Source organism: Ictalurus furcatus, chromosome 8 (genome assembly GCF_023375685.1).
Source record: "Ictalurus furcatus strain D&B chromosome 8, Billie_1.0, whole genome shotgun sequence".
NCBI classification, from domain to species: Eukaryota; Metazoa; Chordata; class Actinopteri; order Siluriformes; family Ictaluridae; genus Ictalurus; species Ictalurus furcatus.
In genome coordinates, this window is record NC_071262.1 from 15,243,124 (window position 1) to 15,258,894 (window position 15,771).

Sequence of the window (15,771 nt, forward strand, 5' to 3'; positions counted from 1 at the left end):
TAATTAAAAGCACCTTTTTCATTTCTCCACCGTGTTCTGTTTTAAATTAGAGTCTGCAGTCTAGTCAGTCCCTATTTATCATTGTACAACAACTGTATGTCTGGTTGAGCTTCCATGAGGTGAATATATAAAGCATATGGAAAGCACAAGTTTATATGAAGAAACACTTGGCAAAGAGGCCTTCTACAAATATAAATGATATAATCACACACATTTTTTTAAAAGAGTAGTCCCATATAGTAAGCAACCAAGGAGGTGGAGAAATGATTATAGATACTTGCTAATGCCAAATATTAGCCACATTTGAATATAAAGTCAGGTCCATATGTATTTGGACAATGACACAATTTTGCCACAATTTTGTGTACATCACCACAGTGGATTTGAAATGAAACAATCAAGATGCATCTGAATTGTAGACTTTCAGCTTTAATTCAAGGGGTTTAACAAATAAAAATGTAATTAACCGATTAGGAATTACAGCCATTTCTTTTACAGTCCCTCCATTTCCACAGGCTGAAAAGTAATTGGACAAACTAATATTATGATTATTTTTATTACTTGAATGCAAATCAATGCCAATGAATGCCTGAAGTCTGGAACCCATGGACATCACCAAATGCTGAGTTTCCTCCTTTTGAGATGCTTTGCCAGGCCTATACTGCAGCTGCCTTCAATTACTTCTTGTTTGTGGGTCTTTTTGCCTTCAGTTTTGTCTTCATTAAGTGAAAAACATGGTCAGTGGGGTTGAGGTCATCAGACACTGAAGAACAATAAATGTCTTTTCTTTAAGAATCACTTGATTTGCTTTCACAGTATGTTTGGGGTCATTATCCATCCATACTATGAAGCACTGCCCTATCAGTTTTGCATCATTTGGCTGAATCTGAGCAGAAAGTATAGCTCTGTACATGTCAGAATTAATCCTTCTACTTCTATCAGCTGTCACATCACCAATATACACCAGTGACCCAGCTCCATTGGCAACCATATATGCCCATGCCATAACACTCCCTCCACATGTTTGACAGATGATGGTATGCTTTGGAACATGAACCTTTCCAATCCTTCTCCATACTCTTCTTTTACCATCCTTCTAGTACAAGTTAATCTTGCATCAGTAATGGTCAGGCTTTTTAAGAGCATTTTTTAAGCAAAGTCTAATCTCGTCTAAAGTCTTTCTGGTTGCATCTTGAGGTAAACCGTCTGTATTTACATTCATGAAGGTGTCTCTTGATTGTAGACTTTGATGAAGATACACCTACTGTACCTCCTCCAGAGTGTTCATGATTTGGCTAGATGTTGTGAATGGGTTTTTCTTCAACAAGGAAATAATTCTGCATTCATCCAGTTTAGTTGTCTTCAGTGGCCTTCCAGACCTTTTTGGTGTTGCTTAGGTTGCCAGAGCATTTCTTCTTTTGAAGAATTTACCAAATTCTGGACTTGGCCACTCCTAAAGTTTCTGCTAACTCTATGATAGGTCTGTTTTGTTTTTTCAGCCTAATGATTTCCTCCTTCACTTGCCTTGACACCTCTTTGGACCGCATATTGAGAGTTCCCATGAACGGCTACAAAATGCAAATTCAAAGCTTGGAATCAAATCCATCCTTTTATCTCCTTAATTTGTCATGAAATAACGAGGAAACAGGCCACACATGGAAATGAAACTGCTTATCTGTTAATTGCCCAATTACTTTTGAGCCTGTAAAACGGAGGGACTCATTATAAAAATGGCTGTAATTCCTAATTGGTTAATGCTATATTTTTTGTTAAACAACTTGAATTAAAGCTGAAAGTCTACACTTTTAACACAAATGACTGGAAAAATTACTCAAACAAAAAACCATGTATTTTTACATAATAGCATTTTCTCTAAAAAAACCCAAAAACCCCATATGTCAAAATTATAGACACCCTAAATATATAATATTAAAAAGCACACAATGCCTTTTTCATTCATTCTGCATTTATTTATTTGTTTATTCATATAAATAAATTTCCAGGAACTACGTTGTAGTCTTCTGATTAAATATGAGGTTGAACAATCCTTAGTTGTCCATCATTGTGTAGAATACCAAATACCTTTTTAAAATTGCACAAGGAATTAAAAACATGCTTTGATGAGGTAGGTCTCAGAAGAAACATTCCAGAATAAATTATTTTCATTATAACTAAATTAGAAAATCATACACAGACACTGGTCACTGATCTCCTCGTATCCACAAGCATAGAAAATTGATGATTGAAACTTTGCAGATTGAACAAAACACAAGATAGGGTCACTGATATACGGATCACACACACACACACACACACACACACACACATATATATATATATATATATACACACACACACACACACACACACACACACACACACACACACAAACTTATACTGAGGACTGGTGCATTAGGGTGCGTGGGTTTGCTTAGTCATCTTCAACTCCACAGAAAATGTTGAGAATAAATGAGCAAATTTATACGTAACACATCTGCACGGTCTAGCAGCCTAAACGTAGACTACATCGGGACTGAAGAAAGGAGTGAAAGAGTGGTGATCGGGAAGAGCAATGGGTGAGGAAAACCACAATAATGAGGATAAATAACAAAAAAAATATATAAAACCTCCTGCTTTTTCAGCTGCATGTTGTTTTGACTGCATCTCGATTGTGGCTTTGTATTTAGTCTGACGAGCACATGTTTAGGAAGCAAGTTGTGTCCACATCTGTCAGTGTCTGCAAACGCAAAGTGGAGCCATATGGAGAAATCTTCTGCTCTTCCTGCACTCAACACCCCGCCATCCTGCATCCTCCAAATCTAAAAAAAATGTTTGCCAAAATTCTGTGAAAAACCAGTGCTCCAGTGATCAGCTGACCCGAATTTTCCACGAATACATCTGTATCAAAAAAAGATCTTCTCGTTGCTGAGTGGTGAATGCTACATGATTGAGTGTAATGACAGTAAATAATACAGTATGAAGGGGGGTATAAGATGAAGCAGCCGACACACATTTTACATTATATACCATCATCTTTAATTATCATGTATTAGAGCTGTCACATAGCAACAGAAAAATTAATCCACATAGCTCCCTGAAAGAGAAGCCTTACATGAAAAATATCAATCTTTATATCCACCAAAATAAATACTGAGTTTACAAAAGTTCTTGTACAACTTATGGAGAGATTTACAACACATTCATGTTTAGAACTTCTGCCTTCAGGGCTTCATACACAGTCGTGTTTGTGTGTTACTCTGTATATGTGTGTGTGTGTGTGTGTGTGTGTGTGTGTGTGTGTGTGTGTGGGTGTGTGTAAGAGAGAGAAGGACCGATATAGGGCAAGGATACATTGCAGATGCATCCTTGTTCATTCCTCATGCCTACTCCAGCTTTTATGTCACACGCTAACATTGCTGTAATACATCACACCTTTAACAAGATCAGAGAGTCAGAGAACTACAAAGCACAATTCAGTAAAACTGCACTGCTGACTTGCAATAGGTATTTGGCAGCCAGTGTGGGAAAGCTTTCCACACACTTTTGGATGTGTCACTTCTGTGAGTCAAATGCATCCTCATCAGCAAACTTCACACTGGCACTAGCAAAATTATGCGAGTGATTTTTTTTTCCATGATTGCATCTGCCACTAAAATTGCTGAGTGCTCAGTGACTCATGGTCAACGGGTGCTACATAATTAAAAAGCCTAAAGTATCAGAGTGGAACAGGAGCATTAAAATAATTTTCCAGACTGCTTGTTGTTAATTAACATCCTCCAAAATCATTTTTAATACACAGCTGTCAAAAGCCTGCCTCGGTAATTCTGAGGTTGACGTTACACCTACTCATCCTGAGTACCATGAACTGAAGAGCGTTCTTTAAAACTAAGCTGATTCCTATGACATCTTGGGAACTTTTGTATTCTGTACCCAAATGTCTTGAGAAAGGAAAATCTAATTAAATGGTTTCTACATTCCTATTAAACAACTTAGGAACCCAGTTGTTTTTCAGTTCAGTTCCAAGCTTCACAGTCAATATGAAATTCTGTCTGATGTTCTGGCAGTATTTTCTGAAGTGTTTAATAAATAACCTGTCTGAGTTCAAGTTGGTTGTGACCATGTATGTGATCTTATGAATATCTCTGTGGGATGTTGCTCTGTATGACACTGTGCAATCCAGCACTGACATTAACTGTTACACTAATCTGCAAGAATAACGCCTCAGACTGAAGCAAGGGTTCACGCAGACCACTACCAGATTCTTTGCATAAAAATATTCTTATTTACAGCAAAATCAAAACAAACTTACATGTCAAAGCTCTGACCTTCAGCATATAAAGACCACCTGTTAAAAACATAAAATGATACCTTTTGCTATCCACGTGTGAATGGTTTTTAGCTTTGCTGACAAAAGGAGAAAACACAATGTGAGGGTTTCCCACCATCAGAGCACATTTAGCTGTACAGGGCATACGCAGAGCACATGGAGCTGTTTGTTCACGAGCTTCCCTCTCTTTTCCTGTAAAACAACACAGCACCACACTTAACACTTCAACAAACTGTCACATTTAAGAAATTTTTCTCATTCTTCTGTTATAAATTTGGTCTTTGCTAAAATATTATCAACCAGAATACTGTATTATTTATATGAAAAGTATAATCAATATCTTTGAAAAGTGCTATAAGTGCTTTCATTGCAGGAGAGGTTATTATGTAAAAATAAAACCAAAGCATGAAGGGGAAAGGTTATTTCTAAGGGTTTTACATTTGCATTCTATGCTTCTGTATGAAAACAGTAAGGGCCTGTGTCAATTCTTTCATGTGAAAATACTTTCTCTGCTGAGAATAACTGACACTGAAAAGTTAGCTGTTTTTGACATGATATTTATGGTCCCTAAGCTTATTGTTTAGTAAAAGGCTAAGTTGAAGGCTGACAAAAACCTCTAGTCGGTAGGCTGCTGATTTTGGAATTGGCAGATTTGATTAGAATTAATTTTATGAAGACAATCTGAATGTTTGAAGCACATAAAGACTGGATATGTAGGACGCACTCATATCAAAGGCATCCTGGATTAAACCAGACAATGCACTGGATGGAAATTATTGTTCAAATAACTGTTTGGTGAGGTATGCAACGCAGAACCTTGGTCCCGATGAACATAGCCAACTTAGTTGCTGCTCATACATGGATGAGCATGCTCAGAGAGCGAAACTGACAGTTTTGAGTGGGACTATTTCATCTGTGAAACAAACAAACAAACAAAAAAACCCAACATGGATTTAACGATGGACTGAACTATAACTGAATGCAAATGAAAGGAAACTCAGAAGTGCCATCATTCCTGTACCAAACAATGATCTCAGTTATGGATCCATTATAAGCCTCTAAGGACTAAGTCTATGTAGTGGAAATCATTAAAAAATGCTGTCAAGATCACAGATACATGAATTCATTTTCCTACTCTTAATTTCTCCCAAAGGCACATTTTCTGTTACATTTGTTGTCACCTGCCAGTCGTCAGTGTCGATCAAAAACTGTCAAAATTTTCTGTTGTACAAACTATTTGCAGGATATTATGTTCCTATGTTTGTTAACATGTTTTATGCTTACTGTGAAAACAAACGAACACAAAAACAAGTATGAATGCATCAGCAATTTGAGATGCATATTAAAACCAATACAACTGAACACAGTGTGATGTTTGTTATGCAACGTCTGGGCAGTAGAAATGTTCTCTTGATTGTAAATTCTGCTTAAATCATCACAAATAATGCTTGTGAAATCATCCATGTTTTGGCATGTTATTTAATAATAGTCATGGGGAACAAGTGGCAATCATTAATGGATCTGGTCATTAACCATTACAAATAATTACATCCTTAAATATAAATCAAATACCTTTGGCAACATTGTTCACAATATTTTTGAGCATATAGCTCAGTTCAGTCCACCACTCAACAATTTGTTCCTGGACTACCCTGTATGAGTTTATGCTGCAGGTGTGAGGGGGCTGATGGTGTGCGATGGCACCTTCCAGTTTCTGCCATGATGAAGTGTGGTCAGAAGCAGGATTCCTGTGACTCTGTGTCATTCAGCACTGACAGTTTCTCCTGTTCGCTGTTATTTCCATTGTGTAGAACTGAGTACCTGGAAGTTAAAATAAAAAAAAAACAAGAACATAATTTTTTTTTTTTGGCTGCACCAGATCTTCTCTCCCAGTCGAGTAAGCGGTGCTGGTGTTTCACTATGGAACTCTACAGTCAGAGTAATGACACTGTCATGGAGCAGTGTATGAGGTGAATTGCAAGTGCATTGAAAACATTGACGTCTCCCATATCCCACAGCCAACCCACCTCCGCTGTGTTCAGAATGGCACCATAATCACTATTTCCAATGTTGGAAAATTGGGAGCACTACATGTAAAGACTATTATATCACAGAGGACAGAATTTGTGATAGAAGTGAACACAGGGTATAGTCTCAGTCACAGTAAATGTATGCCTCAAGAGTGGCATTTTAATGAAAAGGAGCAGAACTGAGCAGGTCTGCCAGCTAGGGAGCTAAAACAGAATCTGAGATCCATTGTAAGGCCAATCACAGTTTTTCTAAGGTATCATTGAAATTCTATGACTACATGTCTAGAACCACATTTAAAACAGCATACTGCACATTTAATCCCACAGTATAAAAGTTGCATAATTACAGTTGTAATCATATTTTTGTACTTTTTCAACAGTCATAGACATTCATTTAATCACATGATTCCTTAAAGGGAAAATCCACCTTATTTTACTTGTATAAGTTTGGTTGGTTTAAACTTCTTTAACCAACAAGTTGGTCTACTTTCACTTTGACTGATGGTTTCCTGAATTAGCTACAATGTTGACTGATAGTAGCACCAGCAGGAATTCATCTCTACCTAAAGAGACTAATGCAGCAGTGCTTTAGTCTTTTAGTCTGTCCAGCTCTCTCACCTGTACACTCTGCTCAAACAGATAAGGATCTAAAGCTTCAACCTTCATGCTAATACCATCTTCAACACCTTTTCTGTTTGTCATCTTATAGACCGCTAACTAGCTGAGCCAATCTCGGTGCGACTGTGTCATATATCTGCATTGCCTTCTGGTACTTTGAGCCCAGCGTTTGCTGTCTCCACTATTTCTACATTGGATTTCTCATTAGTATGATAATCATCACAGAAAATGCTCAGAAATTAAGCTATTGCTTTTTTGTGTGTCTCTAACAGCAAATTATGACCGTTCTAACTTATGGTTGAGATTGTTTAATTATTTTCTCCTATTAAACACCTTTGTCCCCTTGTCACGTCAGTGCAGCACACAACTGCTAACTTCTGACAGTAGTAGATCAAAAATGTCTGGGTTACGCATGTAACCATGTTCCATGAGAAGGGAAGAGACATTGGGTGAGCCTCACGCTGTGGGAAGCGCCCTCATGCATTACCGGTATCTGAAGTCTGTGTGAAATCATGCCTATTTATAGGCCTGCCGTGGTCAGGTGACGTGACATTTAGCACGTTTCATGATTATAAAACGGTGCCTGTAAACCATGTTATCAGCCTCTATTATCTGAAGCAAAGACGCAATTTACAGGCATGCCCCAGTATGACAAAGCCATGCAACGTCTCGATCCCTTCCCAGGGAACAGGGTTACATGCGTAACTCAGACGTTCCCTTTCAAAGGGAACTCAATGTTGTGTGAGCTTCATGCTGTGGGAATGAATATACCCACTCCATCATACTGAGGGTATGGCCTGTTCAAAAAGGTCTATGCATGAGGGTCACTGCAAGACACTTGAGCCCGGAGTGGAATCCATGTCCAAACTGTAATATCAAATGAATGTGAGTGGCATAGACCACCCGACCACAGAACACATATAAAGGTACCCCTTTGGATAAAGCCTTCGAGGTCGCGACCCCCCTAGTAGAATGAGCCCTTAGAGGTGTAGCGAGACCACACACCTCATAAGCGATAGTGATTGCTTCCACTATCTAATTAGAGATGCACTGTTTTGAACCAGCATCATGTCTACTGTCGCTGCCAAAGCAGACCAGCAACTGCTCCGACTTATGCCGCTGGCTGGAGCGGTAGACGAAAGTACAGAGAACCCTTACTGGACACAGTAGGTGTAATTTCTCTTGTTCTGGTGTGAGGAACAGAGGAGGGCAGAAAACCTGCAACACTACTGGCTGCGCAGCAGACATAGGCACTTCAGGAATTTAATCTATCTTAGGAAGGCCTTGGCTAATTCCGGCACAATGTAAAGGCTGAAAGGGGTAACAGAGAGAGCTTGTAGATCTCCTACTCGCTTAAGAGATGTCAGGGCCAGCAGAAGAGCTACCTTTAGAATCAGAAACTTCTCAGAGGCTGACTCGAAGGCCTCAAATGGGCACCTGACAGACCTTCTAGGACCACAGACAGGTCCCAGGAGGGTATGCGTGGTCTGCAGATGGGCCTCAGCTGCCTGCCTAAACCTCAATGAAGCTAATTTTATAAGGAACCAACCCTGCTGAGAAACATCCCTGTAAGAACTTCGGGACTGTAGCTATTGTGCAGTTTACTGGGTCTAAATGACGGTCAGCATGCCACAAGACAAAAAGTCGCCACTTGAGAGCATACAATTTTCTTGTGGATGATGCTCTAGCCTACAACATGGTCTCTACAACCTTGCTTGGCAGAACCTCCGCAATACGGACTCCACCACTTATGGATGGAGCCTTCAATCCCTGGGCCTCAGCACCTGCCTCAGGAGGATGTCTGCCCCCACATTCCGGTTGTCCGGAATGTACATTGCACTCACTGACAAAAAATTTCCCTCCACCCAAAGAAGAAATAGTTGTGCCTGCCTGAACAGGGGGTGCGAACGTAACCCTCCTTGGTGGTTGATATATGAGACCACTGCTGTACTATCCGTCACAACTAACACATGGTCACCTCTCAACTGAGGAAGAAAGAATTTCAGTTTTAGAAATATGGCCCGCATTTCTAGGTGATTTATATGCCACTCTAGATGAGGGCCGCTCCAGAGACCGTGAGCTGGACGGCCGTCTAAGACCGCGCCCCAGTCCATGAGGGCGGTGTCTGTCATTACCGTTTTGAGATAAGGAGATGCCCCGAGAATGTGACCTGAGGCTAGAAACTGGGGACACCTCTGAATTCTCAGAGCATGTAGGCATCGCCGCATGACACTGATTACTCTCAGGGGTTTCGTCCTCGGAGGAAACCCCCGACTTTTCAGCCACCGCTCAAACGGTCGCATATATATGCCCAACGTTATGACATTGGCTGTTGCTGCCATTAGCCGCAACAGTCTTTCGTAGACACCCGGGCCAGTCTAAATTAAGTTTCTCTACAGCCCTAGTAATCACTTCAAGCAGCTCTTTATATGCTTGAGAGCTGTTCTCCATTTTTAGTGCACTGGCTCCCCCCTCTGGCTCCTCAGAGTCAGAGAGGATGGGCTGACTCTCCATACTGGAAGGAAGAGTCGCAACGCAAGCTCCAAAACCCAGAAGCGGAGCATCGGACCCAGAGGTCAGAGCAAGAGATAGAGCAGTGCTTGTCCCAGGTTCCTCCTTCAGATCCATACAGTATTCCCAGCATCTGAGCCAGAGGGCTGCCTCAGCTGCGGCCAGCCCAGAGCCACAAGGCTCTGAAACCCAACTCCTTTCGGCCGAGAAGAGAGTGAGCTGAAAGCGGAGCTGGCAGATTGTGAAGCATTCACAAAGCACGCAGTCTGCCCCCTCAAGGGCCGCTGCCGCATGGTCCACCCCCAAACACTTCACACAGAAAGTGTGTCCGTCCCCCCTCTCTCTGACTTATACTTTTCTCGTTTTTTGCAAAGGGACAGAAAAGTAAAGAGATTTTAAAAAAAAATAGAAAGGAAGTGAAGAGTTTTTATGAGCGTTCACACAAACAGTCAACAAGTGGTCTTTGCTGAAGATAATAAGGCTGATGACGTGGTTTACAGCTGCAGTTTTATATTCGCGCGATGCACGAAATGTCATGTCACCTGACCACAGCAGGCCTATAAATAGGCGTAATTTCACACAGACCGGTCATGTTTCCCACAGCGTGGCACTCATGCAACGTTCAGTTCCCACTGAAGGGGAACTACTGTCTTAAATGTCTTAAATAATTCAGGGTTCTTCATAGTCTGTGGCAAATTCCAAAAGCCACACATGTCTTTCATCAGCACTGCCATGGATATTACATATTTACAAAACCACATATGAATATAATGTAGGCAGACATGTAGCAATATGTGCACTCTGGGGAAAGGACTCAGTGAATCTGACTTGCAGACACACAAGTCTCATATGTATTTTTGTAATATTTTTCCTTCAATGCTTATGTGAACATTATATACTATTATAATATACTAATTGAATGTAAATGTTATACTGAGATGTGCTGTGATATTTTGGTGCAAATATATGACATACGTCTGATCTTTTAACCTTTAAAATTATTGAGAAAGAAAGATATTACTGTAGTTCCTGCAATGTCAGGACTTTAAAACCGACCCCCCCATCCCCCCCAAAGACATCTGGTATAATGACACTCTTTATTATGTGCTGGAACACACTAGCTAGAAAATAAAATCTCTTGTCAGAATTCATAATGGGTAATTTAAATTGTGAAAATTACTACAAAATGTGAGTTATATATATCCATCCATACATCTTTTATACTGCTTAATCACAATCACATACACATTCACACAATTTTATATATATATATATATATATATATATATATATATATATATATATATATATATATATATACACATACACACACACACACATACACATATATATATATATATGTGTGTGTGTGTGTGTGTGTGTGTGTTGTTTATATATATATATATATATATATATATATATATATATATATATATATATAAAATTTTCTCAGAAATCTAGTTGTAGCTGCTGATAGCTTTTTTTGTCCTGTCCAGGTATTTTATATAGTTTCTACCCCTAGCCAGTTCAGGTATTTCATGTGCTCCAGCTCAAGCACACCTGGTGCAACTAATGAAGCCCTTGATTAGTTGCATCAGGTGTACTTGAGACAACTTTTATTTTGCATGTTTGTGCTGTTGTGAGGAATTCTATTCAGGGGGTTGAATAATTTTGAAACTGGAGAAGTCATTATAAGTTGCATTTTCAGTTGAATTTAGGGAAACTACTTGAAACATTTCATTGTGTTGAACTTTCAATTGCTTTTGTTTGATTTGTTCATTGCAAATATTTGTTCATTGATGATAAACCTGATTCACAATGATTCACAATACACACACACACACACACACACACACACACACACACACACATATATATATATATATATATATATATATATATATATATATATATATATATATATATATATATATACAAACACACACACACACACATACAGCATGGGGCATGTGTAGCAGAGTCAGTGCTCGTCCTGGATGTGTTTGCTGGGGCAGAGTATGACAATGAAATATAATATGACTATTCGCTCTTTTCCTTATATACTAAATTTCCTGTCTCTGTGGTGTTGCACTTCTATTCCAAAAATCACCATAAACGCTTCTGTTTATAAATGAGCAAACCAGAGATGATTCCTGTCGTGAAATTGGACATGAAATTTGTCTTGAAACCCTTCATCCACTCCAAAGTCGCTAATGTTCCAGGATTCCGAAAGGAAATGTGCTAGAGCTTTTCAGTGGAGCAAGCAGAAAGCAGAATTATTGCCACATTGCTGCTCACTTACTCAATGCACTGTTTATAGTGGCTCTGTTCTACACAACCAAGCTTCAGTCTTGGTTGAACGCTGTTCTAAAGTCGCTTATAAATGAATGTTACCTGAAATGTCAAATTTTCCAATACAATGCAGAACTGTTATAAACATGCTGGACTATCCAGTCTAAACATTACGCATTTTTTTCTCTTTGGCCTACAGCGTGAACATTTGAGGTTTGTTGGGAGAGACTGAGTACCCGCAGCACAAATTTTAATCAAACCCATTAGTCTTACTTAAAAAGTGAATATCAAGTGGCTTCAGTGGCAGAAACATAAATAGGGTTAAGGACTGGGTTGTTTCTCCTTCTGTGGATTGTGTGAGCTGCTGTGTGCCTCCAAATCCCACAACTGATTTAGCATGAGAGAGACAGGGAAACAGACAGAAGGAAAAGATATAAAGAGGAAGAGAGAAAAATAAGAGGAAGAAAGGGAAAGCACTAGTGGTTTGTTTGCACTTCCGGCTCTCAGAATTTCCCCTATCATTATTTGAAATCTACTAGTTGGGCTTCCAACAATCCATTGTGGGCTATATGTACAATGGAGCAAAAGTGTGGGAAGCACATTCATATCTCTCCAGTGAGCTTCTTTTACTATGGAATAAAGGCAACAGCTTCCTAGGGATTTGCCCTGCTCTTGTTCACTTAGTCTGTCTGAAAGATCACATTCATTTCAGGCACACTCATCTAAAACTCTTCCTCAGTAGACTGGCAGCTTTTACAGATCCTATGTGTATACATACTACAATGAGTAGAAGAGGGTCATGAAAAGGTCTACATGAAAGTGAAGGTTCAAAGTTTAAATGCAGAAAAATTCACTCTTGATAGCTGAGCATTTGAATAATGGCAAAGAATTATACATGATGTGCAGTACATGTATAATGCAAAATGTTATTTTTATCTACAAAACTCCTGAAGCATGTTTTGGTGACAAGTAACCTATCTGAGTTTAGTCAAGAAGAATGTAAGGGGAAGTTACAGAGACAAAAGTAGGAAATATCGACATGTGGTGGGTTTGAGGATTGAGGATTAAGGATTAATTAATGTAAGGATTAAGTCAAACAACAAATATTACAAATTACACAAACAAAAGAAATAATAAATAAATAAATAAATAAACCTCAACAACATGCAGTTCCCTCCAAAACTATTGGAACAACAAGGCCAATTCATTTGTTTGTGCTATACACCAAAGACTTGTTGGTTTTAAATAAAAAGATGGATATAAGACGAGAGTTTAGGATTTCAGCTTTTATTTCCTGGTATTTACATCTAGATGTGTTAAACACCATAAAGCATAAAACCTTTTGTATCAGACCACCCATTTTTTAGGTGAGCAAAAGTATAGGAACAGATAAGTCTTGAAGTAAATTAAAGTAAATAACACTTAATATTTGGTTGCACATCTGTTGCTTGCAATGACTGCATCAAGCCTGTGACTCACTGACATCACCAAATTGTTGGTTTCTATTTTTGTGCTGCTTCCCCAGGCTTTTACTACAGCCTCTTTCAATAGTTTCGGAGGGGACTGTAGACTTAGGATAAAAAAAAAATCTCAGCAAAGACATTCTTAACCCTTTAAACACCCAGGACCTGTTTCACTGTATTTAATACATTCACTGTATTTATTTATTCAGTAACAAAGTAATTACTTAATTATTAAGAATTTAAAGCCTCAGCGTAGCATGTACTTATTCTTTTTAGACCATATTATTCAGTAGCTACAACCTGCAGCCCTCCGAATAGCCCATAGATGCCCAGATGTAAAAAATAAGACCTAATAAAAATCTCTACAATATCACAAAATAGAAATAAATAGAAATAAAAATATGTCTACACATTTTAGTAATCTCAGGTCCATTGGAAACCATTTTAAAAAGGGCTGTACTTGAGGGAGCAAGCAATCACCACTGTCATCTCCATAATGTGTATAACTTTGGCTTTTTCACAAGGAAAATAAGCAGAACCATGAAAATAGTTTTACTAGACCGTAACATGCTGAAGGATGATCAGTTAGCTCCTCCAGACGTACAGACAGATAACAAAAGCAGGCATCCATATTTAATGTGCATAATGATATTTTTTAAAAACAAAATCCTCTACATTAAAGTTACATCTTAATGGTAGCTACATTGCAGAATGAAAACATAAACCAGCAAGTTGGAATGAGGACAAAAGTCATTGTGTGGTCTGTAAACCTAATTTATAAGGGTTTCTTATATATCCAGAATATTGAATTGTGATACCGTGTATGATACTCGCTTTGTTATGTCAATGAGAGAGAAGGCGTGCAGTCTAAACTGGAGAAACAGAGTGGAAGTCTGAGGGGCTTGGGATTAAGCAAGACAAGGCAGCCTGAGATAACTTACTCCATAGTACGATACCATCTGCAATTTCAAGCTTATTAGTGGGAAGGGGCGATCTATTTCAAACTCATCTAGACAGATGTACTGAAGCTGGCATCAGGGCTCCAGACTCAATTCAGCAGTGTCTGTATCAGGTGTTTAATAAAAGGAATATTCTGCACTATTTACAAATTGATAGACTTTTATTAGGGGTGCAACAATATGGTATATCATATCATATCATACAGCCATCCATTTTCCATACTGCTTATCTTACACAGGGTCACAGGGAGCCTAGAGCCTATTGAAGGAGACTCGGGGCACAAGGTGGGGGACACCCTGGATGGGGTGCCAACCCATTGCAAGGCAAAATCACACACACTTTCACACACCCATTCACACACTACGAACAATTTGGAAATGCCAATCAGCCTACAACGCATGTCTTTGACCTGGGGAGGAAACCGGAGTACCCGGAGGAAACCCCGATGCAAAAGGAGAACATGCAAACTCCATGCACACAGGGTAGAGGCAGAATTCGAACCCCCAACCCAGAAGGTGCAAGGCAAACATGCTAACCACTAAGCCACCATGCCCCCATAATCATATCATTCAATAAGAGGCTCTCGATTCGATATGTCTGTGTATAGAACAATACCTTCAATGATTGTATAATAATACAACAATACCTTCAACAGCCTGCATAATAAAGCACTATGTGTTATAAAATACAAATCACTTTACAAGAAGTGCAATTTAAGGTGCATCAATTAAACTTAATCAAACCCACATTCTGATTTCTGAAAAAGTAGCTTCCTCTTTATCTCAAATCAGAAGAGACTACAGGGGTTTAAAAAATATTCTTCTCCTAAGCATGCTGTTGGCTACAGTCAGCCACAAGCAGGAACTGGAGAATTCCCCACAAATATGTAAGGTCTCGTGTACGGGAGCACTTTGTTTTCACTGTAAGTTACAACACTGGTTTGTGAGTGGTGGACTAAAATACTTCACTGTACAAAATATGCCAAATATAGGTACAATACACTGGGTCTAACACCAAATATGTTGGACATCACCCTTTGTGTTTCTCTCTAAAGATGAGAAGAAAGCAAGAATCAACACACATACACATGCAGCATTTCTTCAATGATTTAATACAGCAGGAATCACTGCAGAGACTGGGACTTGATTGTGGAGGATGTACAATTTAAAAACATGCCTGCACGACTGACAGCACAACCAACTAACAGCAGAATGGGAAATAAAAAGCCCTGTGCTTCAGTTATTAAATTTCATTTATTTCAACAGTAAGACTTTCCTAAGCAAGCAGTCATACACTCACATACAACAGTTTGTACTCTGAACGCTGTCAGCACTGCCCCATGGAATTGTTTGTGTGTATTTTGTTAGATTCTGATTTAATCTTGGTGTTATTTTGAACAGCACCTTTAATAACTAGGACTAGTGTAGTCTCACAGCTGTTGATTGCTATAATTCAGTCTGTTTGGTGGAGGTATTTCCACACTATCTGAGAGGAATCAACATCTAACATCACATTTCCCATCCTGTCTACTTCATACCGAAGTGATTTGTACTGTACTTAATATAACCTC

The 15,771-nt window shown here is 39.0% G+C and overlaps 1 protein-coding gene across 1 annotated transcript in view; it reads right to left on the reverse strand.

The window, feature by feature from the left end:
* Window positions 1-5,791: 5,791 nt before the first annotated feature.
* The window catches only part of htr4 (5-hydroxytryptamine receptor 4), a 107,946-nt gene continuing 97,966 nt past the window's right edge, over window positions 5,792-15,771 (reverse strand). The window contains exon 7 of the mRNA XM_053631021.1: window positions 5,792-6,148. Within this exon, the coding sequence (XP_053486996.1) occupies window positions 6,061-6,148 (88 nt within the window). The 3' untranslated portion in view covers window positions 5,792-6,060. The remainder of the gene's footprint in view (window positions 6,149-15,771) is intronic.